The sequence below is a fragment of the Erythrolamprus reginae genome, chromosome 2 (genome assembly GCF_031021105.1).
Source record: "Erythrolamprus reginae isolate rEryReg1 chromosome 2, rEryReg1.hap1, whole genome shotgun sequence".
In the NCBI taxonomy this organism is placed as follows: Eukaryota; Metazoa; Chordata; class Lepidosauria; order Squamata; family Dipsadidae; genus Erythrolamprus; species Erythrolamprus reginae.
The window spans coordinates 166,023,431-166,049,204 of NC_091951.1; the positions used below are offsets into that span (position 1 = coordinate 166,023,431).

The 25,774-nt window shown below is 36.7% G+C and overlaps 1 protein-coding gene across 1 annotated transcript in view; it reads left to right on the forward strand.

Moving 5' to 3' along the window:
* The window catches only part of LOC139158661 (cholesterol transporter ABCA5-like), a 53,510-nt gene that overhangs the window by 13,022 nt on the left and 14,714 nt on the right, over positions 1 to 25,774 (forward strand). The window contains exons 7-28 of the mRNA XM_070735979.1: positions 92 to 280; positions 2,645 to 2,792; positions 5,533 to 5,701; positions 6,867 to 6,925; positions 7,181 to 7,291; positions 7,614 to 7,789; positions 8,409 to 8,528; positions 9,104 to 9,242; positions 9,346 to 9,436; positions 11,048 to 11,187; positions 13,479 to 13,598; positions 13,988 to 14,189; positions 15,085 to 15,257; positions 16,533 to 16,663; positions 16,871 to 17,008; positions 17,315 to 17,428; positions 19,167 to 19,337; positions 21,170 to 21,283; positions 21,804 to 21,938; positions 23,219 to 23,284; positions 24,604 to 24,695; positions 25,582 to 25,705. Of these exons, the coding sequence (XP_070592080.1) occupies positions 92 to 280; positions 2,645 to 2,792; positions 5,533 to 5,701; positions 6,867 to 6,925; positions 7,181 to 7,291; positions 7,614 to 7,789; positions 8,409 to 8,528; positions 9,104 to 9,242; positions 9,346 to 9,436; positions 11,048 to 11,187; positions 13,479 to 13,598; positions 13,988 to 14,189; positions 15,085 to 15,257; positions 16,533 to 16,663; positions 16,871 to 17,008; positions 17,315 to 17,428; positions 19,167 to 19,337; positions 21,170 to 21,283; positions 21,804 to 21,938; positions 23,219 to 23,284; positions 24,604 to 24,695; positions 25,582 to 25,705 (2,922 nt within the window). The remainder of the gene's footprint in view (positions 1 to 91; positions 281 to 2,644; positions 2,793 to 5,532; positions 5,702 to 6,866; positions 6,926 to 7,180; positions 7,292 to 7,613; positions 7,790 to 8,408; positions 8,529 to 9,103; positions 9,243 to 9,345; positions 9,437 to 11,047; positions 11,188 to 13,478; positions 13,599 to 13,987; positions 14,190 to 15,084; positions 15,258 to 16,532; positions 16,664 to 16,870; positions 17,009 to 17,314; positions 17,429 to 19,166; positions 19,338 to 21,169; positions 21,284 to 21,803; positions 21,939 to 23,218; positions 23,285 to 24,603; positions 24,696 to 25,581; positions 25,706 to 25,774) is intronic.

A 25,774-nucleotide genomic window follows, 5' to 3' on the forward strand; every position in this document is an offset into this window, starting at 1 on the left:
TTGAGATAGGTAAAAACATATAAAAATCTGATTTTGACATTTTGAGGTGATATTTCCTGCACCCTGAAACATGTTTTCTATTTTTCTTTAGATTTCTTTTGCATTTATGCTAACATCGCTCTTTAAGAAATCCTCAAATGCTGGCTCAGCACAGTATTTCACGACTGTGGCTTTTGGTGCTATAGGTGTGACTATTGTCCTGCTGCAAGACTTCCCAAAATCCTTTGTGTGGTCATTAAGTCCACTCTGTGAGTGCACATTTTTAGTTGGTGTTGCACAGGTTAGTAAAGCATCCTATTGGCCTTTTGCTATTATTTGTTACCCACTGGACTTTATTCTACTTTGATACATGTCACATATATCCTTAATTCAAACATTTAGTAAATGAAGTACCGGTACTTGTTTTTAAGGGATTTATCAGTTTAAATGGGTATTTTATTTTTAAAATGAGTATTGAAAGCTGTGCAGTAATTCCATCTTAATTAAGTTTAAGTTTAAGTTTAAGTTTAATCAGATTTGTATGCCGCCCCTCTCCGCAGACTCGGGGCGGCTCACAGCAACAGCAACACAATGTAAAACAAATCCAATATTTAAATTAATTTAAAAAACCCCACAAGTTAAAACCAATCATACACACTAGCGTACCATACATAAATTTTATAAGCCTAGGGAGAAGGAACATGTCAATTCCCCCATGCCTGACAACAGAGGTGGGTTTTAAGGAGCTTACGAAAGGCTAGGAGGGTGGGGTCAACTCTGATATCTGGGGGGAGTTGGTTCCAAAGGGTCGGGGCCGCCACAGAGAAGGCTCTTCCCCTGGGCCCCGCCAACCGACATTGTTTAGTTGACGGGACCCGGAGAAGGCCAACTCTGTGGGACCTAACTGGTCGCTGGGATTCGTGCGGCAGAAGGCGGTCCCGGAGATATTCTGGTCCAGTGCCATGAAGGGCTTTATAGGTCATAACCAACACTTTGAATTGTGACCGGAAACTGATCGGCAACCAGTGCAGACTGCGGAGTGTTGGTGTGACATGGGTGAATTTAGGAACGCCCATGATAGCTCTCGCAGCTGCATTCTGCACGATCTGAAGTTTCCGAACACTTTTCAAAGGTAGCCCCATGTAGAGAGCATTACAGTAGTCGAGCCTCGAGGTGATGAGGGCATGAGTGACTGTGAGCAGTGACCCCCGGTCCAAATAGGGCCGCAACTGGTGCACCAGGCGAACCTGGGCAAACGCCCCCCTCGCCACAGCTGAAAGATGTTTCTCTAATGTGAGCTGTGGATCGAGGAGGACGCCCAAGTTGCGAACCCTCTCTGAGGGGGTTAGTGACTCCCCCCCCAGGGTGATGGACGGACAGTTGGAATTGTCCTTGGGAGGCAAAACCCACAGCCACTCCGTCTTATCCGGGTTGAGCTTGAGTCTGTTGACACCCATCCAGACCCCAACAGCCTCCAGGCACCGGCACATCACTTCCACTGCTTCGCCGACTGGACAAATTTGCTCAGATATTTGTGGGTTGGTATTTGATTTCAACAAAAAGAACTAATCCCATATCATAAGGTTTCATACTATATACTACAGTATGTGTATAGCATTACCACAGTGAATCTACTGTTCAATGGTTTGTATAAGTTTGCCTTAGACCTAGGCATAGTTTTTCATGAGCTTTAATATTCGCTTTTGATATACGGTAAATGTCACTTCCAGTCACTTCGTTTTGCCATAAATTCAAGCTGCAAAAGTTCTTCTTCCTGCTTTTCCCTCTTGGCAGGAAAATTTTCGACTCTGTTTTTCTCTCTTCTTAGAGTGCACATTATGTGCCAGAACCATAATATTAAACCGTAAATTGGTTTCTCTGGAGAAACTGTTTTTCCAGCACACTTCTATAACAGTTAAAGTGAAATGAAGCACAGGAGGGAGAATTAGCAAAAAGTATAAGAATAGTGTGAAAGTAGATATCTGTGGGAGGGAAAGAGGTCAAGGGATATATCACATGTCATGATATCCTGATGGAAATCTTATAACTAGCCTTTTTTAAAAAAAAAAATTATTGGTTTTTGCACATACATAACACAATACAAACAACATACAACAGTACTCTGTACATGTGTTCCCATCACCCAACTAAACATACATTCCCCACCACCAATTGGGGTGGGGTTTTTTTCAAATATTTACAAGTATATATTGTTATAACTAGCCTCTTGCATCCAATGTCAGGACGCACATACAAAAGGATGAGATTTGTATTAGAACATCACAATACATATTTCAGCATGTTTTGTTACCAAAATAGTACTGAGTGTCCGTGGGGGCAGATTTTAGTATAAAATAAGAAAGATGTAAAATACACAGCCTCTTTATTACATGTTGTTTCCCAAAATTCCTTTTTGCTGCCTTGGCCACAATTTCTGTTGTGTTGCCAGCTGCAAACCAGAAATAAAGGCTTGGAGAACAGAAAACCTAAAATATGTTGATGACTGATTTTCTGAGCATTCATTAGTTTGTAGCTGCTGGTTCCAATCTGAATTAGGTTTGGGGGAGATTTCCCTCTCATTATTCTCTGATGATAATTAGAGATATGTAATTCTTAACTTTTCCTTAACATTTTAATGCCGCAGCACTTTCACATTTCCTTGCAGGTTATACATCTGGAAGATTATGAACACGGAGCTGTTTTCTCACATTTAACCCATGGCCCTTATCCATTAATTATTGCCCTTACGCTATTGGCTCTTGATAGCATGCTGTATTTACTCCTAGGAGTTTACTTTGATCAGGTGATTCCAGGTATGTTTATTAGAACTGGAAAAGAATGTAGATGGTGAGATTTATTCAGTAACCATTCAGATACAGTACTTAAGTAGGGAAGAAGTAATTTTGAATCTGGCCTTAGTGAGAGAGAGCATCCATCTCGTTTAACATTCCACAATATTCCTATATGTTACAGAAGTTCAGAAAGAAGGCATTACACATAGTCCTTGACATACAACCATAATGGAGCCTGCTAATTCACTAGCAGTTTTAAGCTGTGATGGTCACAGCTCATCATGTGACTGTCCCATGAACTGAGGCAGATCATCACATGACTGACCCAATTTTTTTTTAAAAAAACTGGCAGTTGTTAAGCCAATGCCACAGTTGTTAGGGGAACCCATTGTTCATTCTGGGATATTTTTGCTGAAAACCAGAATTAAATGCATTTTTCAGCAAAATATGACTGTGGGATGCTGTAAACCAGGAGTATCAACTCAAGACCCAGGGACCAGATGTGGCCTCTGGGATGCTTAGATTTGGCCCAGGGGGGCTACACTGGAAACAGTAAAGGACCAGCCTGTGCTGCTTCTGCCAGAAAACACAGAGCTCATGGGGGTCAGCCCCCCCTCCCCGAGCTCTGTTTTTGCTGGCGGAGGGTTTCAAGAGGCCATTTCAACTGAGAATGGCGCTTGGGAGCCCATTTTTGCTGGCAAAGCTCCCAGGCCGCCACAGGCATCCCAGACATGAGTGACATTGAGCTAGCAATGCCCACCCTGGCCCCTTGAGGTCAAACACAACCCTGATACGGCAATCTATTAAATCAAGTTAGACATACCTGTGTTATGTCTAACTGTAAAGGAAGGTTGGTTGCCAAACACCAGACATGCAATCATGTGACTGTTGGGAGATGGGCAGTTGTCGGAATTTCTACAGAGGGGAATGCTGCTCCGATAGCGGAAATGGAGTTGTGCTGCATGCGCAGCTCCATTACTGGCTGCCGTGCACCCGTCATGCTCTGGCCACGTGGCCTGGTCTCTCTTCCCTCCCGCGCCACAGGCATCTCTCTGTGCTCCCCAAGGCCACGATTTGCTTGGGGCACCATTGCCGTGCTGAGAGATGCCTGCTGCGCAAGAGAGCACAGAGCAGACTGCGCGACCGGAGTTTGGGGCCGCCTGACCTGTGGACCACATGCCATCTTCTTGCCGTGGCCCCTTCGCAAGCAAGGTGTAGGAGGGCCCAAAATGTAAGGGGCGGGGGAATTGGGCCACGAGCGGTGGAGCCCCATGAGTGGCAGGATGGGGGGGGGCAGCAGTGAAGGAGATACTTTATTTTCAGCCTTTTGTGCTTCTGCATATGCACGGAAGCAAAAAAAGCCAAAAAATGGGTGAAATCTCGCATGTGTGAGCATCCTCACATGAGATTTGGCTTCTGCGCATGCGCAAGAAGCTAAATTTTGTGCAGGGATTGTGTGCGTTTGCTGGGAGCAAACGAGCGTGCGCACCGGAAGCATGCGTGTGCTTGTGCCAGAAGCCCTGGGCAATGGTCGCCCACCGCTGACTGTATACATCTTTTGGGGAGGTCCATCATAGTGTCAGATGATCTCTAAGTGATCAGTTGCAAGTTGAGGACTATTTAGATACACAGTGAACTAATTTGCCATGGTGGTGCACTGGTTAGAGTGCAGTATTGCAGGCTACTTCACCTGATTGCTGCCTGCCTGCAATTTGGCAGTTCCAATGTTACCAGGCTCAAGGTTGAGTCAGGCTTCCATCGTTCTGAGGTCAGTAAAATGAGGACCCAGATTGTTGGCGATATGCTGACTCCATAAACCACATAGAGAGGACTGTAAATCACTGTAAAGCAATATAGAAGTTTAAGTGCTATTGTTATTGCTAATTTACAAATTGTGCTAAGCCATGGTATATTAAATCTTAATTATTGTATAAATTAAAATTGGTTGAGTTTGCACAACTTAATATGCCATAACCCATGGTTTTCAAATCACAACACATGGCTTCATATCATGCAATCAAAAATAAAGCATGTTATCAATGGTTTCATTGTGCAAATCCAGCCAATTAGGGAACATATTTTTGTGCAGTAGGATAAACGTTCAGATGTATATTTTAACATAATAGTTTGTGGGATCTATAAGCCAATATAGAGTCACACTACATAAATTATATACAAGGTAAGTGAGTAGTTTTACATGCTCTCTGTCTACATTTTTCTCATATAAAGATTGAGTGCCATACTACTAATTGACAAATGTAGAAAATCTCTTCAGGCACATGTGAACCTGGAACTCCAGTCAAAAATCATCTATCTAGTTCAGGATGAAAGGAAGAAATACTTCATTCAGGGTTAACCATTTTAAATCATTTCTTGTGCACTTTCTAAGTACTGAAGTAAATCTGACTATTAAAATCACATCTGTTGACAACTCAATTGAATATGGTATTCTTTTTGCTGGCAAGCTTTGACAGCATATACTTTGCTTTCTTAGTTTGTCTTAAATAGGAACAACATTTTCAAATTACTTTTATACTTGATCATACTTATAACTATTATTTTTTCAAAGTTAAATTTTAAAAAAAGGAGAGTAGTGCTCAAAAATGAAACGGAGCAAGTTAGTGGAAGAAATGTGGTCTTGATAAATTGGAGCATTTATTTTTATTGTTGAATGCATAGTTTAAAACCACTTTTTAAAACTGCCTCAGTGCCCCAAAATATTAAATATTTACCTTTTAATGTATGTGTATTTTATTTCCAGGAGCATATGGATTGCGACGGAGTTTTTTCTTCTTTTTAAAGCCCTCATTTTGGATTAAAAAAAGAAGAAATTATGAAGAATTGTATGAAAGCTGTAGTAATGAAAACCAAGATTTCAATCAGGTCATTGAACCGATACCTTCTGAATTTAGGGGAAAAGAAGCCATCAGGTATGACATTAATTTTGATTAAATTTAAATTGATTAAATTTAAATCCACAATGCCAATTAATATATATTTTGTTTGTAAGAAAAATAATGGTAATTTGTTTATGTAGCCACAAATAAAGAGTGACTTTATTTGCTCAACTTTGAATATACTGTACTTTTTCTTTTTAAGGTTCAGCAATGTAGAAAATAAATATTATCTGCCATTTAAATATTATATGATAATTTTCATATATGTGTTTTACTCTGCCGTGAAGTCATTTTCTGTGTGTTCTTTATAAGGCTGTGGTGATTTATAGCCCATGGGGAAAAAAATCCATATTGGATGTTGGTTGGCATTGGTATCCAAACCCTTTTACTCAGGGGTGAAATCTACTTACCTTCCCTACTGGTTCGGAAGTGCGTGTTTTTCACCCTCTGCGCATGCATAGAAGGCTTTGCGTATGTGCAGAGGGTTAAAAAAAAGAAAATGGCAGTGTCCAGGCAGGTGGGTGGAGCCTTGCACTGCCACTACTACCGGTTCTCTAAAACACAGACGGCCGCCACCACTAGTATACCTGAACCGGGCCAAACAGGTAGCATTTCACCTCTTCTTTTACTACAACACCATAAAAAGCATTTGTATGTCAGCCGTCAAGGTAAACTGGATCAAGAAATGGATGAGACATTCCTTGCATGTCTCATCCAGTAATGGGTTTCAGTTACCTTTGTTGCTGATTTGGAAATGTGTGCATGCACGATGATGTCCGGGCATGTGGGCGGAGCCTCCCACTGCTGCCGCTAATGGTTCACCAAACCAGGGCGAAATGGTAGCATGTGGTCTCATCTCATTGTGTAAGAAATGCAGGAACTAGAAAAGAGAAAATTATTAATTTAATTTTGAAAAGATTCAAACTTTAATTAAAAAACATAAATGGATATAGTTCTAGTCCAATGCCAGGCCTCATTGATGACATGGATTTTTGCAAGCAGAAAATCTGTGTACATGTTAATCCAGGAGACACTGTAAAAGTTGGATAGCTGTTTGAATAGTGCCACATTCTCAGCAATTATCCTTGTCTACTGGGAGAAACCTCCATTTTCTCATGTTGTCTTTAAACATCATGCATATAAAAACTACAATGTACTCTGATTTCTTAAAAATTGCATCTGCCTATTTTTTTTCCAGAATCAGCCATATTGAGAAATCTTTTGTTAAAAAGGATGAAATTTTGGAGGCTTTGAAAAGTAAGAGTGTTTAATTGTCAGTAATCTATGGACATTGGAATTCTTGCACTTTGTTAACAGTGATCTAGGCGAGTAACTCTTAGCAATTATGATTTGTAAATTCTTCGAGGACTTTAATTATGTTCACTATATGCTAAAGCATGCCATTTAAAGGTCAATAAAATATTATTTCAATGACATTCTAAATGTTTATGATGAGGCTAGCAGCAGTGCCTGCTGATATACATAAATCCCCTATGAATTTTTTTTAAATAGATTTATCCTTTGACATATATGAAGGTCAGATCACAGCATTGCTTGGACACAGTGGAACAGGCAAAACAACTTTGATGAATATTCTTTGTGGATTATGTCCACCATCTGATGGTATATATAAAATGTTTTCTTTTTTTCTTTTTTCTGCCCACTTTTAAAAAATCTTACCCATTAAAATTCTCTCTGTTGTTCTTTACATATGTAAGATGCTTTATAATGTCTCATTCCCCTTTGATGCATGTGTAAATTGTGTACAATGTGTCAAATATGAATGCATAAAGTTTCATTTGGATTTCATGAGCAATCTGTTATAGCAGACAACTCTTTCTCTCTATTAATTTTTAACGTATTATGATAGGTATATTTATTTCACTGTGTTCTGTCTGTTGTTAGCCATATGATTATTTCCTCTCTTCACTATTTTATAAATTAGGCTTTGCATCAATATATGGAAATCAAGTTTCTGAAATAGATGAAATGCTAGATGTAAGAAAGATAATGGGAGTTTGCCAACAGATAGATATATTTTTTGATGTATTAACTGTGGAAGAGAATTTAACAATTATTGCCTATGTTAAAGGCATACCTCCCAATGATGTAATACAAGAGGTGAGTGAGTTAGATATCACTTATATTCCATGACCACTGTTATAATTTTGATAAAATAAAATTACCAAGAATTTTTTGTAGCGAGACTTTAATCTATCATAGCATTCATCAAGCTGAATGCCATTTAAATATGTACCTTTTGAAGAAGTTAACGTAGATATATTTGGGGAATTAGAATATAGAATTAAGTGTATAATTTAGGTTAGAAATTATTAATTTCATAATATTTCCCTTTTTAAAAGAAACTTAATCTAGGGATACCATAAGGAAATATCTTTTATTAAATCAAATTCTCCTAAAAATTCTTGTTTTTAACAGGAATATGCTTGGGTGTGTATGTCTAAGTTTTGCATCTCAAAATCTCTTCCAATGAACAGTGGCAGGGATAACAGTTGACTGAGCTATTCAGCTGATAGCTAGCTGGGTGTGAGAAGGTGTGAAACTATTCTGAGTATTCTTAATGTTTTCAATTTTAAGTTGCCTAGAATCGAGATTGAATTGGATGGTATACAAGCTTGTATAATTAATAAATGTAATAAAGCACCATATTTTATTATTAGAATACATAATATATACCTAATAAACATAATTAAAACCCCTTTCTGTTGGATTTTGTAAGGTTCAGAATGTTTTATTAGACTTGGATATGCAGTTCTTTAAAGATAATCAAGCAAAAACTTTGAGTGGAGGCCAGAAAAGGAAGTTGTCAGTTGGATTTGCGGTTCTTGGAGATCCAAAGGTAAATGCCAAAAGGACAAAACATTTATTTTTCCCCTACATCTCATCTCATCTTGCATCTATGCAATAGCCAAGTACTGTAGTTGTTTAAATTAATGTCACCCAAAGTTGAAACTCCTAATTGGGAATTCACAATAGAAACCACACTAAATATAGTTACAGTTGTTAAGTGAATCACTGCAGTTGTTAAGTTAATAGCATAGTTGTTAAGTGACTCTGGTATCCCCACTGACTTTGACAGAGATTATCCACGATTGATCTCTCCAGGTTCCTAAGAGGTCAGTAAGGGGCGTGCATAAGTGCACTAGTGTGCCTTCCGTCCCCTGTCCAATTGTCTCCCCTTTATCTCATTTATCTTTTCTTCCTTTCATATATCTTCTCCTCTATTTTTATATCTTTTCTTCTATCCTTTTCTTTATATATATGTACTTTGCTCATTGCTATCTTACAATGGTTATATCCTTATAACATATAATTTTGTGATCATATCACATATGTTTTGATAAAAGGTAGTAATAAAATGATTTATGCTGTGTTCAAAATGATGACTTAATGGATACACATTTATTTATTTAGGTATTGCTATTAGATGAGCCAACAAGTGGTATGGATCCATGCTCCCGGCAAACCGTTTGGAACCTCTTGAAAAACAGAAAAGCCAATTCTGTGACAGTATTCAGTACCCATTTCATGGATGAAGCAGACATTGTTGCAGGCATGTTGAGAGATAACACAGCCCATGACTACGGCAGATATTCCTTTGATGGTGACTGTCTAAAAAAAGAATAACTGAAGATTCCATGTACTCTTGTTTCTAGATCGGAAAGCTGTGATCTCTCGAGGAATGCTGAAATGTCTCGGCTCCTCTCTCTTCCTTAAGACAAAATGGGGAATTGGCTATCGTTTGAGGTATTATTAGCTTCACTGCCTGTTTCAAATAGATTTTACTTGTACCTAAGTTTTATAAAGTTTTTCTGAACCATTAAAATTTTATTTCATGAAGGAGAGTGTGAAAATGTAAGAAGAGCGCGAGTTACTTAAAAATTGGTTATTTGGGAGGACAATAATGATTAGCAAGCCTAATTAAAAAAAATAGATTGTAATGCAGCCTAAGGACTAATTAATAGCGGGCAGCCTATAAACATTTTAAATAATTAAAATTAAAATGCTTTGTATTTTACGTAGGTCATAATGCTATTTTCTCAACTGCAGGTATAAAGTAGCTGCCATTGTATGAGCTGCACCCATAATAGTAAAATTATCTGAATAAATTTGTAAAATATTTGAGCAATCAAACATGAATAGATCAGAACTTATCTGCCTTCTTGAAGTTTAACATCTCTGTACTCGTTCTATAATGATTTGTAGTTAAGAAAATAATGCCCAGTTTTGTAATGACATTAAAATAAAAACAGTAGAGGAAAACTATCAATTGTTAGGAGCCTTCAAACAGGTTTGCTATAATGAAGAAAAGAACATTTTTCACAGATCCTGCCCATGTACCTCCAAGGCACCATTTGCACCACTTCAACACCTTGATTTATTAAACTCATTAGTGACTCTGGGTAGCTCACAACATTTAAAAATACAGAACATAAAACTCCACAAAAAATCCCATCCCATTCCCCCAATCAAATCACTTGGTCATCTCTATTTTTCCCCCATTTTGAAGTCCCCAGGACTGCTGACAAAAACACACTTTTAGTCTTTTGGGAAAGCATCAAGATACTGGTCAGCAGACCGTCTAGGAAATGATGCTCCAAAGAAAAAGGGCCACCCCTAAGAAATTACAACACATTTACTATAGATCCTATCTGTCAAGCCCAAGAATCAAGAACAACACATGGGGTTACTTCTGAATATTTTTCATTATTGTTGTTCACTTGTAGACAGATAGCATAGCATAACTACAGATATACTCCATGAACTACTAGGGAAGATCTTAGCACACATTCTCTATTATAATCTTGCTTGTTATGTTTAAGAATACAGTGTTCCCTCAATTTTCATGGGTCCGAACTTCGCGAAAAGTCTATACCATAGTTTTTCAAAAAACATTATTAAAAAAATACTCCATGGTTTTTTTGCACACCAAGGATTTTCTGGGGCTGCCCGATGTACAATACTGTGCGTTTTAACTCTCCTCCTCCCCTCTCCACCTCAGCCGTCCTGCTTCTTTAAATAAAAGCTCCGTTTCCACCCCAGCCTTCCGATCCCACCCCTTTAATTCTCGGAGCGTTGGTACGCTCCAATTGAAGCCGAGCCTTACTGCCGCCCGCCGCCACCGCAGCGAGCGCAACAAGGTCCTCTGCTTGCCAGGTTCTGGGGGTAAGTAAAACCAGGAATGAAGGAGGGAGGGGGAGGAAGGAAGGAAAGAAAGGGAGCATCTCTACTTCACGGAAATTTGACTTTTGCGGACGGTCTTGGAACGTATCCCCCACGAAAATCAAGGGGACACTGTAGTGAGATCCACAATGTTGCAAAGATGGTTTTACCTTCTATGTGTTTGATCTTCTTTAGTATGCAGATAGACAAGTATTGTAACACAGAAGGTACAGCATTTTTGATCAGGCAGCATATCCCTGGAGCCAGTCTGTTAAAGGAGACTGAAGAACAACTTGTCTATGCTTTACCATATAAGGATACAGATAGATTTTCAGGTACAGTTTTTCTCTTTTTATCAGCTAAAAATTGGAAGTTGAAATCTGAGGCAACAAATGACGGGGCTGGCTACATCAGTAAGCACCACACTAGCTGCTGAGTGTTTTGAAACAGGAGCAGTCTGGGAGAGTGCTGGTACAGTTGTGAGGGGGCAGGTGTGATTAATTAGTTGTGTGAATGGGGTGCATACATTCCTTGGCTATGAGGAGTTACTAAGGATTGTGGGGGGAGGCAAATAAAGTTAGGTTTGGGAACAGAACTCGTTCTTAACCTGGGGACTTTCTGTTTATTTTTATTTGTTCTTTCTTTGCATACCTACAGTTCCAGTTAAAGTAAACAATTGGCTATTTGTTGTCCATATTATGCCACATTCTTCTGAATTTCAACAAAAAACTCAACCCTTAACTCTCTCAATCCTGAACCTGCTCAAATAATGCTTCCAATCAGTCTGGAGATTGTGTGATGTGAGTCTGTATGGAGAGGAGCAGACTCAGAATCAATTCCAGCAAAATATCTGGCTTGTCTGGCTCCAGGAACTTTCCATTATTAGTCCTGGATGGGGCAGTTGTTCCCCATTCAGGATCAATGAACAATTTGTGGTTTTCTTCAACTTGCAACTCCTGCACAAAGAGCAGGTGGAAGCTGTGAACAGGAAGGTCTTTGAAGAGATTCATTTCAGGCACCAGCTGTGCCTGTTCCTAGATTAGGAGATTCTAGACAATCCCTCAAGCCTTAATCACCTCAGAGCCAAGTGTTGCAATGAACCATGCGTGGCGCTTTTAAGGACCACTCAGAATTTGCAGCTGGCCCCGAATGCAGCCATATGCTCATGGCACACTATGAAACAATGGATACTACTGATTGATAACATGCACTCCACAGTTCATTGTAACAGTTGCCATTTAGAAAATCCCCCCCAAAACATATTTCATATATTTCCAGTCTATCTATCTATCTATCTATCTATCTATCTATCTATCTATCTATCTATCTATCTATCTATCTATCTATCTATCTATCTATCTATCTATCTATCTAAACTATCTATCTATCTAATTTACTTACTTACTTATTTATTTATTACATTTATAGGCTGCTCTTCTCCAGTGGACACAGGGCGACTTAAGGGGGTGGGAGGTCAGTTCTGTACCTCTTGTGGCTGCACAGAGACTCAAGGCTAATACTGCACTTAACACTCCTTCCCTGCATGCCTGGGTGTTTCCCAACCATTCCCAGGATGCAGGAAACACACCTTTTTAGTTGTAGCCGCAATCCTCCCTGGAACAGCAATCCCCCCTTGCCCTAAGATTCATATGATGAATACCTTGGTGATATTCAAGAAGTCTTTGAAATATTGCTTTGCTCAACTCTTGAATTAGGAGGGTTTTGAGTCCCTACATGGTATTATTTGCTTGAAGAACTGCATTTTCTGGATATGTGTGACTTCTGTTTCCTATTGTTGCATTTGTTGTTTTTAAAATAAGTACAGGTAGTCCTTAAAACTCCTAATCTGGAATTCACACTAAATACAGTAGTCCTCGATTTATTAATCCCAAAATTTTCATTGCTAAGCAAAACGGTTGTTATTCTTGCCACAGCAAGAATGGTCCTAATTATTAAGTTAGTAGTAAAGTACCTAGTAATAAAGGGAATCTGGCTCCCCCATTGATTTTGCAGGATTCTGGAATAGTGCAATCATCATAAATATGAGCAAGTTGCCAAGCATCTGAATTTTGATCATATGATTATGGGGATATTGCAACAGTTGTGTGAAAAATGGTCATATGTCACTTTTTTCAATGCTGTTCACTAAATGAATGGTTCCAAGTCAAGGACTACCTTCAGAGTCTTATAGAATTAACCCAACTCTAAATCTAATCAATAAATAATCTGAAAAGGGATCCACAAGCTACTTTTTTGCTACTTTTATATGGAAGAAAATCAGGAGTGGGTTCTAACTTACTTCCCTGCCGTTTTGCTTCCTCCTGTGCCATGTGGCTGCGCCTCATGGCCACTTCTGCATACACAGAAGAAAAAAAATATTTGTGTGTGTGGGGAAATCCCATTTAAAAAAATAATAATAATAATGGCGGCATCCATGGACTGTCACTGACAGAACCAGTTCTGTGACATTACCATGACATCACCAGTGGTTTGCTAAAGGTTCTATAGAATTGGTGCGAACTGGAAGGAACTCACCTCTGAAGAAAATGATTATGGCTCCTCTTAAAGAATGGTGGCTCCAAGTTTTGGGTTTTTTTTTTGATAATTATTCTTCTCTTCCCTCTAGCACTGTTTGCTGATCTAGACACCCATTCCCATTTGGGTGTTATTTCTTATGGCCTTTCTACCTCAACCTTAGAAGATGTGTTTTTCAAACTGGAAGTTGAAGCAGAAGCTGATCAACGGGGTAAGAATCAATTATATAACTTCATGTGGTATTTATCATATAAAATTATTAAAGGTATATTTCATCTTAGTAATATTTGTAATTTGGAGATTTCTCTAAAAACACATTCTTTTAAAAATTACAAGATGATTAAAACTCCAAGAAAATAGTAATATATTTATTTATGAAAATTATGCCTTGAGAGTATATGTATGTACATGTGTATATTTATTTCTCCTATGAATATTGGTGATGTTCTCAAAAATATTGTTGAGTATGTGCTGATATTTTATTTAATTTAATTTAATTGTGAAACTTTGCTAACAATGTGATTTCAAGAGTTTTAGAGATAATTGGAAAAGATAAATTTAGAAACATTTTTTCTTGTTTCTTTTTCCTTTATTTCCTAGATTTTGGCGTTTTTAACTTAGAGCAAGCTGAAGACAAAATGAATAGGAATTCTGTTGATGAACTAGAGCAAAGCCTGTTAATGCTATCTAGAAGAAAATCTTGTGTGATGAGCAATAAATCTCTTTGGAGAAAGCAGGCCCTTGTTATTGCAAAGGTTCATTTTCACAGTTTTAATCGTGACATTAAATCAATATCAGAAGTGTAAGTATCTTCTATTGAGTTTCTTCCACATTTTGGAAAGTGACTATAGCTATTCTTTTCTGTTCTGTTCTGTTCCATTCCATTCCAACTGCAATATTTATATAAATCCATTTTTAATCAGAGATTATTTTTAGTCTGTACATGTAGGCCGGCTTTCATATCGAATGTTTAGTCTGGACAAACTGTACTGTTGTGATTCATGCTTAACTTTGTAGATCTCAGGCAATTTTCTAAAATAAGAAACCTTTTAAAATTATAGGAGTTGAAAGCTCTTGTAAGATCTTGTGCATATATTGTGTATTTAGAATCCTCACTAGTAAGAGAACTTGTAAAGGAAACATATTTGTAAGCATATTGGACCTCCCTAATTTATTTATTTTAAAAAATTAAGGACGTAACTATTTATTTATTTTTTCGCAACTAAAAGTGCAACTTTTGTAGCATGATATAATTACACTTTTATGTCTTTCTCTCATATTTACTCTCCCTGTCTTGTAAACTGTTCTTTCTCTGCCTTTATCCTACGAAGAATTTTTATTCTATTGGAAAATATTCTCCATTTGCTCCCTTCATTTATTTATTTTTTGTCTCCCATTGTTCATACTTAATTTCCCTTCTGTATTTAATTTTCAAAAATACCTCAGATGAAATTAAGATTATTAAAATTTTATTTTTCTGAAAAAGTGCAACATCAGAATATTTACTGTTCAACAGTAATGCATTCAGACGTGTTAATGTATGTTTGTACTTAAAATTTTTAATATAGATAAATGGATTGAGTGATTTTTTTTAATAATAGAAAAAAATCAACTCCAGATGTTAATCCACTTTTACTCTAAAGGAGAGTAATTCTTTAATGTAATTTGACTCAACTTTTTTTCTCTCTCTCTTAAAGGTTAGCACTGTTCCTAGTATTTCTTTGTGTTGAGATTTTTATGTTTCACGTGTATCAAGAGTACTTGAAAAATGCTATGGCTCCTATCAAACTCTCTCCAGATTTATACTTTCTTAAACCAAACGAGACTGATCATAAATACAAAACCAGCCTTCTTATTCAAAACAGCACTAGTAAGTAATGAAAAGCACCACTATTTTTTCCAGTTTGTTTCTTCTACTCCTTTTCATTTCTATTATTATTATATACTTTATTCATTAAACATGAAACTCAGTCAACTGAACATTCAGAAATGCATCACAAATACCATTGACTGGTGCTAATGGTTGATACAGATTGCTGCCAGCGTCCTAGGTGTCAACTACGTACTTTCTTAAGATATACGATTTTCTGAGTAGCGCATGGTGTTATTGCAAGAAGCTGCAATTTGTTGATGTATTTTATAAAATTCCTGTACTTGGTACCAAGTGTCCCAGAATCACTGTTACATGTTTCATCCTTAATTGCATAATTTTAATGGCCAGGTTGCGATATTTCATGATTTTTTCCAGTTCTTTTTCTTTGACTCTGGCATCTTCTACTTCCACAATGTCAATAAATTGTAAATGTTTATATTATTATTTCAACAATACAACACGGCAAAAGAGATCATCATGCTGGACTTCGTATTTCATCACCAGTCGGCACTTCCCAAGCACCTAGGACTGCGTGATGTAGTGGCGAATTATGCATGCCGATCTCAGTAAAGCGGCCTTTTGCAATTGACAGATGGAGATTTTGTCAATTCCAAAGTTTTTCAAATGTCTGCTGAGATCCTTTAGCACAAATTATTATTTGGCGTGGCAAGGACCACTGGGACAACTTTCACTGGCTTATGCCAGAGTCATTGCAGCTCGATTTTCAGATCTTCGTATTTCACAAATTTCTCTAGTTACTTCTCCTCGATTCTGCTGTCTCCTGGGATTGCGATGTTGATGATCCGTACATGTTTCGTCCATAGCCATGTAGTTTCAATAGCCAGGTCACAATATTTCATTTGTTGTTGTTGTTGTTGTTGTTGTTGTTATTATTATTATTATTATTATTATTATTATTATTATTATTATTAGCAGCAGCAGCAGCAGCAGCATTATTAGTAATTATTATTATTATTCACACAAAATGAGAATATTTTCTATACATGGCTGAGATACTTAGTCTCAGTCTGAATTTTTCAATTTATTGAAACTGGAGTGAACCATTTTTTGCCACCAAATATTTCTCTTTTTCCTGACGTCCAAAGCTCTAGAAGAGCTGTGTTGATGAAGTGATAGACTTCCCTGTTGTAACTGCAGCACCATACATTCAATGAGAATATATATGAAGAATTATTTGAATGTAGAGAGAGATTATTGGGATGACACAGACTTGTTAATGATCACTATCTTCCTTTATTCATGACCTTCTAGGTGTAAACATTGATGACATGATTGTAAACCCACTTCAGAGCCAGAATATACTGACAGAAATGTTCAATGGCAGTGATTATGTATCAGCTTCTCCTCACAATGCAGCATTAAATGTAGTTCATGTAAGCAAGGTGAGAAGATATATAACTTACATTTAACAATTGGTAGCACATGGTTTTTAACTGTTTATTTAAAACATACATTTTGCTAAAAAAAGAGGAATTCCATCCAACACGCTATTTAGTTTGGATTTAGTTTTGTTTTAACTGGAGCAAAGTTGATATATGTTGCTGCATTGGATTTATAGCTAATAAGTTAAATCTTTATTGTTCTTGCAGAGCTTTGTCCTTAAAGCTGCTTTTAACCGAACCATGCTACATTCTTTACCTCTTATGATGAATATCATTAGTAATTTGTACCTACACAACTTAAATGTAACTGAAAACATCCATGTCTGGATTAGCTCTTTCATTCAAGTAAGTAAATGAAAACTCAAATAATAAAATGAAACGATAGCAAGTAGTACTTGACAGACTTTCCGTGGAAACAGATGCTTAAGACAAGTTATATTTCTCTTTCATTGTCTATTAGTGCAATTTGTGAGACATAAGATGAAACACAGCCAATTTGCCATTTCCCCTGGTTTTCTAGTGCTTCTTGTTTTCTCATTTCCAGACAAGCTGGAATAAAAAAATATTGAACTAGTGGTAAACATCTGAAAGTAAATTATGTGTCATTTAAGTTTTCATTTTTTCCCTATTACTAACATCTTTATCTTTCAGGAAATTACTGATAGAAGTTTCATAATGGTGATGATCGTTCAATGTTTGACAGTAGGTGTTACCATGACTGGATTGCCTTCATATTTTACTATGGAGAATGCAGAAAACCATAGGGTAACTTTACATTAAATCATTTTTAAAATGATAGCATTTGAATGAAGCAATAAAAAATGAAGTAATAAAAAAATGATGCAATAAAAAAATTCATGCATTAATTTAAATAAGAGGTCCCCAACTTTTCTGGCTTGGCGGACAGGTGTCAGTGGGGGGATGGTTTTGTGTGAATGGCCAGCAAGTGCGCTTGCTTGTGCAAATGGAGTTGTGACAGCGCCCACCGCTTACACAGGTAAAGCTGCTCATACGCTCACCTGCCATTTGTGCAGCTTGGTTTCATGGTGTAAGACATGATTTGCCTGCCTACATTTATATTCAATATATAAACAGATGTTGGGTATATATTTCAATTTATTTCAATATTTGAATATATTTTAAAATGAAACTCAAAAATTATTTTAAAAATCATTCCCTGCCTCTGTTATTGCTTCCACGCTTTGGAACATTTTCACCCTTTGGATTTGGTTAGCCTAACCCTGCCTGCCTTTGGAAAGTGTTAAAAGATCTGTTATTTTTCTCCAGACATGAGAATGGATCAGTTTTCCCCCTATTTATGAATTTATATGTTACTCCTTTGTGTTTTTAATATTTCGATTTTAATATACTTTTAATTGAGCTGTTACTTACGTTAGATGCTTTGAGTCATATTCTGAGTAGGGTGGCTATAGGTAAAGGTAAATGTTCCCTCAAACACGTGTGTTAGTTGTTTCCAGCTCTAGGAGCGGTGCTCATCTCCGTTTCTATGCCGAAAAGCCAGTGCCATCTCCGTGGCCATGTGACTGGCATGAGTGCCCACGGCGCAAGAAGCTCTGTTACCTTCCCACCAAAGTGGTCCCTATTTTCTGCTTGCATTTTTACATGCTTTCGAACTGCTAGGTTGGCAAAAGCTGGGACAAGTAATGGTAGCTCTCCTCATTACATGGGATTCGAACTGCTGAACTGCCAGCCTGATTGACAAGCTCAGCGTCTTAGCCACTGAGCCACCACATCTGTATAAATTGTGCCTATATAAATTTATTAAATCAATCAATCAATAAATAAATATTTAACCATATTTATAATACAATTAGCACTACAGTCTTCAGAGAGGGGCGGTATACAAATCTAATAAATTATTATTATTATTATTATTATTATTATTATTATTATTATTATTACGTGCAAGGAGAACCTTTTCTTTTACCTTTACCTATAATAGAATGTATAGCAAACAGCATACATCTGTGCCTGAAACCAACTTGAATAAAAAGACATATGCATATATAGAAAAGGAAGGAAAGAAGGAAAGAGAAAGAGAGAAAGAAAAATGAAGGAAGGAAGGAAGGAGAAAGAAAGAAAAAGAAAGAAAGAAATTTAGATCAGCATGAAAAGCAGAGATATACAATTCAGATTAGACCAAATGTTGGGTATATTAAGTGTTACATTATAAAGGGCAAAAGTCTCCTTGAAAAAAATGTTAAAAACTGAGAACCAGCAAATATTTAAACTGATCAAATATTAATATATATATTGGATTATTTAACTATGCATACCCATGGATTTAGTTATTCTTGCCTTTGTTAATCTGACTCCTGAGTTTAAAAGGAATCAAAAAGAACCCCACTAAAAATTCATTATCTCATACATCAGGATCGTCTCCTCCTCCCTCTCTTCCTGATGCAGTCTTCATCCAATTCTGAGCTGTGATTATATAATATGCTCTGTCAAATACTCATTTTAACCAATTTATTTTTTGCAGATTAAAGCTTATACTCAGCTTAAATTGTCTGGCCTTTATCCATCTGCCTATTGGTGTGGACAAGCATTAGTCGACATTCCTTTATATTACACCATTCTCCTTGTCATGACGGGGATCTTATTTGGCGTTTATCATGAAATTATTTTTTCCCCAATGAAGATCTTTGCTGTAGTAAGTCTTCCTATGTTCAAACAATTGTTATTTGGTTTTTCTTCAGTTTATTTCCACTTACCAGTTAGTAAGTTTCCACTTACTTATAATAACCCCAGGTCTTGTATTATTTTGTACTCCTAGACCAGAGATGTCAAACTCGTATTTCATTGCAAGCTGCATTAGGGGTGTGTTTGACTTCAGAGGGCATGTATGTGTGTGTATGTGTGGCCAAGGGGCGTGGCAATGGTGAGCGTGGGCAGGCCGGGGTATGGTAGGCAGGTCCTGGGTACCTGTATAGGCCAAGTGCTAAGGCACGACTTCTCCAAGACCATCCCGCACACTCATTATAATCTCCCTCCCTCCCTCCCTTTTTCTTCTTTTTCCTTCCCTCTTCATTATCCTTTCTTCTTCCTCCCCCTCTTTTCTTATTTTTCCTTCCTTGCTCTTTTCCCATTTTTCCTTCTTTTTCTTTGTCTTTCCTCTTTCCTTTTCTCCTTTCCTGTCACTTCTTGTATGCTCAAATGCAAAAGGAGAAACATTTCTCCTTTTGTTTTGTTTTTAGTTCTGCTGTACAGCCTCCTGCAGCCCTCTGCCAAAGAAAATAGAGCATGGTAGCCCACCCTGCAGCCCTCTGCCAACCAAAATGGAGGCCCCCCTGAGCTCCATTTTTTCTAGCAGAGACACTATGGGCCAGTCCTTTGCTGTTTCCTGACTGGCCCTGCAAGCCAGTTTAAGCACCCCATGGGCCTTGAGTTTGATACCCCTCCCTTTTTTAAAATGCCAATCCCTGATAAATGCCCATTCCTTGAAGAGCGCCCAGAAGCTTCCGTTGGTGCAAAATGCAGTGGCCCACATGGTTTTGTGCAGATGCCAATATGCACATATATGACCTCTCCTGTAGGAACTGCATTGTTTGCCGATTTGCTTTCAGGTGCAATTCAAGATGCTGGCCGTCACATTTAAAGCCCTTCATGGCTTGGGACCAGGTTATCTGAGGGACTGTCACTTGCCATTCACATCTACCTGACCCATCAGAGCGGGGAGTCAGGGAATGTTGTGGGTCCCATCCCTGAGGGAGATACACCTGGTGGGACCCAGAGGAAGGACCTTCTCCATGGTGTCTCTCTCTTTTTGGAACATCATTCCCCCAGAGATTAGAATGGCTCCCACTCTAATACTCTTCCGGAAGGCGCTGAAGACCTGATTCTGCCAGTGGGCCTGGGGAATCGAGAGCGGGATGGAGCCCATTAAATGGCTTGTGTGATCTGCTGTCACGAGGGTGGGAGGATGAGAGATCGGTGATTTTGTTATATTGTAGTATATTAATTTATTTGATTCTTTTTGTTAGTTTTTATTGTTTTAAATGTGGTTTTATATTCTGTAAGCTACGTTGCTTTGCTCTGGGCTAATAGTCAGCAATATAAATTCAATAAATAAATAAATGAAAATAAATAAATGAAGCATCACTTTAACAAAGGGGTGTGTTGAATCTCTTAAATTCCAATAATTTTAAATACAAAACATCCTGTCTTAAGCTAGAAACAATTGTATTGAATGAAAATTTATTGATTCATACTCAAAACGGGTTGTTTCAATTATTCTGGATGTGTTTCAAGTACAAAGTGCTTCCAAATGATCCAAACATCCTGTTTCAAATGCCATATTTTATTCATAAAATATTAACCTGAATTTTTAAAAAGTTACAAATTTGAAACAGTTCTGAATTCAAGACATTTTGCACAGTTCGTAATAGCTTACTTTCTCACTATTTTATCTTGTAGGATAATTTGTAAAAAAACTAAAAACGTGTGTAAAATTGCATATTAATGAACATATTTCTTTTCTTGCAGGTTTTTTGCATTATAGGCTATGTACCCTCCGTAATTCTGTTCCATTATGTTGTCTCTTTCACTTTTAAAAGTATACAAAACACCAAAGAATTTTGGTCATTCATTTTTCCAACTGTGAGTAAACAGGCAGAGCCTAATTTGTTTTTCCCATTTATTCAAATTTCTAATTTTGTTTCTCTGTTTATGTATACATCTTCATGTTGGAATATACATGACTTCAGCTTTTAAAAAAAAATTAAATCATGTGTACCATTATTCTTATTTAGTCTGCGATAAATATCATGCATGCCTATCTATTTTGTCTGTCAGAGAGGGGCGGCGTACAAATCCAATAAATAAATAAATAAATTACAATGAATCAAATCATTGTTGTCTAAGTCATAATGTCCAGTTTAGGTGTCGCATAATGTACCATCGACAGTCCTTGTAGTTCATTATCTACTATGGGGAACATACAAACCCTGTTTTAACAAACCATGATAAAGTTGTTAAGGCTGCTATGGGTTTTGTAAGCATCAGAGGATGTTATTACCAACTTTCTCAGCATTAATGTAAAACATCAAGGGACAAGAAGAACTCTAGTTTGATATTTCCCCATTAATTTTATTATGAGTCTGCTTGTTTTGTTTTTCAGGTAGCTTTGGTCTGTATTATTGTTACAGATGTAGCATTTATAAAATGGTATTCGGCAGCCATTATAATTCACATGTCCTTTTGTATCTTCGTTCCAATCTACCCTCTTATTGGGTGCCTAATTACTTTATTAGAGGTAAGTTTACTATAGACTAAATTCAGTATTCAGAATTCTAGTGTGCCAAAGAGCACTACACATTATATATATATATATATATATATATCTCATAAGTTTTAAAATATGTAATGTAATATATCTATGTATCTATGTATGTATCTATCTATGTATGTATCTATGTATGTATCTATGTATGTGTATGTATGTATGTATGTATGTATCTATCTATCTATCTATCTATCTATCTATCTATCCATCTAATCTAATCTATCTATCTATCATCTATCTATCTATCTATCTATCTATCTATCTATCTATCTATCTATCTATCTATCTATCAATCTATCTATCTATCTGTCTGTCTAATTTTAAAACTTGCGATAAACAACCATAATATGCCTTCAAAACAACAATTTCCCTACAATTGAGACAGGAGGAATGGTTCATCCAAAGTTCAGTTTTAAGCTAAATTAGAACTGTTATTGACCACTTCTCTACTTTTTGTATTGTATGTGAACTTCTACTCATTTCAGAATTATTCTAAAACATAACTTATGTAAAAAGGCAGGCACTACAGATATCGAGTGGCCGGGAAAGTGAATATAGTTTGCATCCACAATCCTCATCAACATTAATTTTAATTTTAATGGTAGTCAAATTGATATCTGTAGTGCTATGGGTAAGAACAGCCTTAATGTGAAAATTTTCTATCATCCTCTCACCTGCTGGTATCTTTTTAAGGACCCCACCAACTAAGACATGAGAGACAGCCCTTTAAAACAATGTCTAATGTTTAGTTAACAGAAGAGGAAAGTTATCAGTAAATGTATCCAGAGAAGGAATCCAGAGTTACTGTATAGAGCAGTCAAAGACTGCTTGTTTTGGAAAATAGTTGGGTTTGCTCAATATAATTCCGAATCAAATCAATAAAGGATTTATCTATGGAGATTGTTAATCATCCAAGTCATGGTTGTCCCAAAGCTGCTTTTTCAAGGGGCTACTGGACTTTCTGGTTTTTCTTCAAGTCATAGCTGAGGAAGCTTCTTGGATGAGGAGCAAAACGTCTTCAAAGAAAAACCAGAAAGTCCAGTTGCCTCTTGATAAAGCAGCTTTGGGACAACCATGACTTGGATAATTGACAAGAAAGGATTTGGGACAAGAAAGGATTTGCTGTTATATTCCAAAATATGAATTATTGTTGAAACATAAGAAGAGGGTTTGTTTAAAAAAAAATTAATCACTTTCATGATCTGCCAAAGAAAATGAAAAAATAATTAGAATAATTATTGTCTTGCTAGGAGACAAAGAAGATTGGCCAAAAAGTGGAAAGAGGTTCAGAAAGATTGTTGGTTTCAATAGTAGCGGTAAGAGTTCTATTTTTTCTTCAGAATTCAGAAAATTTGATACATTTTAAAAATTTTTGGTACATATTATATTTTTCTTCTTTATACTCTGAATAGGATTATTATATTCTTCATTCTATGCTATAAACTCATGCAACAGAACAGTCATGGCATATATAATTTGGTGAATCCTGGATAGAGTTACTGTCAAATATATCCTCATTCAGTGAACATCTCATGTTCTAGAAATCAACTTACAGTATTACATACTGATTATTAGGAGCAAGGTATTGCCTCTTAAATGCCTCCTCTCAATTAGTACACTTTGAAAAAAACTGGGTCTCAGTTCAGGTCCAGCACAAGAACTATAATCTGTGTCATATACACTTTATCCTAACCATATTCTAATATTTAAGCATTGTCCAACCTTTTTTAGCAAATAAATAAAATAAAAATGGAAGTGTCCTATAAGTTTCCAAAATAAACAATAAAAGTTCTAGGTGCACCATGCACCAAGACAAATTCCTTGTGTGTCCAATCACACTTGGCCAATAAAATTCTATTCTATTCTATTCAGATAACAATGAAAAAGATACAAGAAAAACTAAGGATTCTAATCAACTTATTAGTTTTCTTTTAATATATTATTATAATTTTTTTGGAAGAATGTTAGAACATAAAAAGTTTGGAAGCAAGGAATAAATTAATGAAATACAAGGAAAAATGACGAAAGTGAAATATCAGAAAACTAATATATTCCAATGTATCATTAGAAACATTGGCACAGCCCAGTACTTTTGGGTTTCAGTGCCTGTCCTTTAGAATATCTAATCACTTATTAGATTTGCTTCTATTTTGCTGGCCTCCCAGAAAATACTCAACATCTCTCCAAACATGACAGTCAGGAAGTTAGTGAAGCTTAATTAGTTTATTTTGTTTGAGATTTTATTCTCAGTTGCCTTTTTCTTAAATTGTGATCATATATTGCATTTATAATTAGTTATATTGCTTAAATTTAAATTCTGCTTATTAGCCAGAGTTACTTTGGTCAGAGGAAAGGCCATATCCGTATATGAAACAAAGTATATTACATAAAATGAAGTACAAGAAATAAATGAAAAAAAAGACTTCAATATTATAAGATTTTTCATACACATTTTATGAGCAAAATTCAACTGTCTCTATTGAACTTTAAGCTGAAAGTACTTTAACAGTGTTAAGGGTCAATATAGCATACATTATGAGAGTTCTGTTTATCTTCTCCAATACAATTAATTAAAATGTAATTTGAAACAAAGCTGTATTAATGTTGCTTTTTTTGTTTTTTCTCTTTCTTTTAGCCCTATTTGCAGTGTATAATTTGGCTCTTTCTTCTGCGACACCTTGAGGTGAAGTATGGAGGCAAATCAATGAGAGCAGATCCTTTCTTCAGGCAAGTATTCTGCATTTTTCTTTTAAAAATCAGTATTAAAATTACTTTTTCAAAGCAAAACTTGACAACAATAAGCTGCTTCTTTAATAATTTTTCACTGAAGCTTTTTGTCCACAAAGATATGAAATTCATTTATTAGATATTCCCCGCCCCCCTCGGGTGTGTTCTGTTAAAGTAGCAGGATTTTTGACTTTTTCAGAACTCTCTGCTTAAGACTATTGATCCATGAAAATCCATTCTTCTCAAAATGTTTTCATATAGATACCTTCCCCTTCATCCTTGCACTTCCAAATTTACACCATGTTTTCTAAGTCCTTCATGGCATCCTATGTTTCTCCCACATCTGTTTGGTGGATTATTTTTGTATCCAGTAGTATTTCCCAATTGTGACAAATGAATGTACAAATAATGTGACTTTATTATGTCATTTGTCTATAAGGACTACCTCCTCATCCATTCTGTTATATGCTCAGCAGAATAGCCCTTGGTGATTCTAGGAACCTTTTATTATGTTTTTTGCTTAGAGCATGAGTGTCAAACTTAATCACATGACATGATGTATTGTGACATTTTTTGTCTTTGCGGAGCTGAGATGGGCGTGGGCCAGCACATGACACATCTGGCCCACTTGCCACCAGTTTGACACCCCTGGCTTAGATCTTTCCTTCCAAGAGTCAGGGTGAGGGAGAAACAACTGTAGAATCCTTGCACTGAAGTTAGAAAATGCTTCCTAATGACAAAGTCCTTCACTTGAAATACACTCTCATTTGGCAGCAAGGATCTTAGGCTTTGGCCTAAAGGATCAGACTTGGCATACTAGATAGAATGTTTTTGCAATCTATTTAGAAGTTCCACAAGCAGAGATTGAATATGTTTTCCTATCCAGAGCTTCTACACGGCTCAAGGCCTGTAAATTCTTAGATGTATCACATGAAGACGATGGCGATGAAGATGTTATGGCCGAAAAGCTTAAAGTTAAAGAGATGATAACTTGCCAGGACTGTGATGAGGTAAACAAGATTGTCTTAATCCTCCCAACCTAATGGCACTATATATACATTAACTCAGAAAGTTCCTTA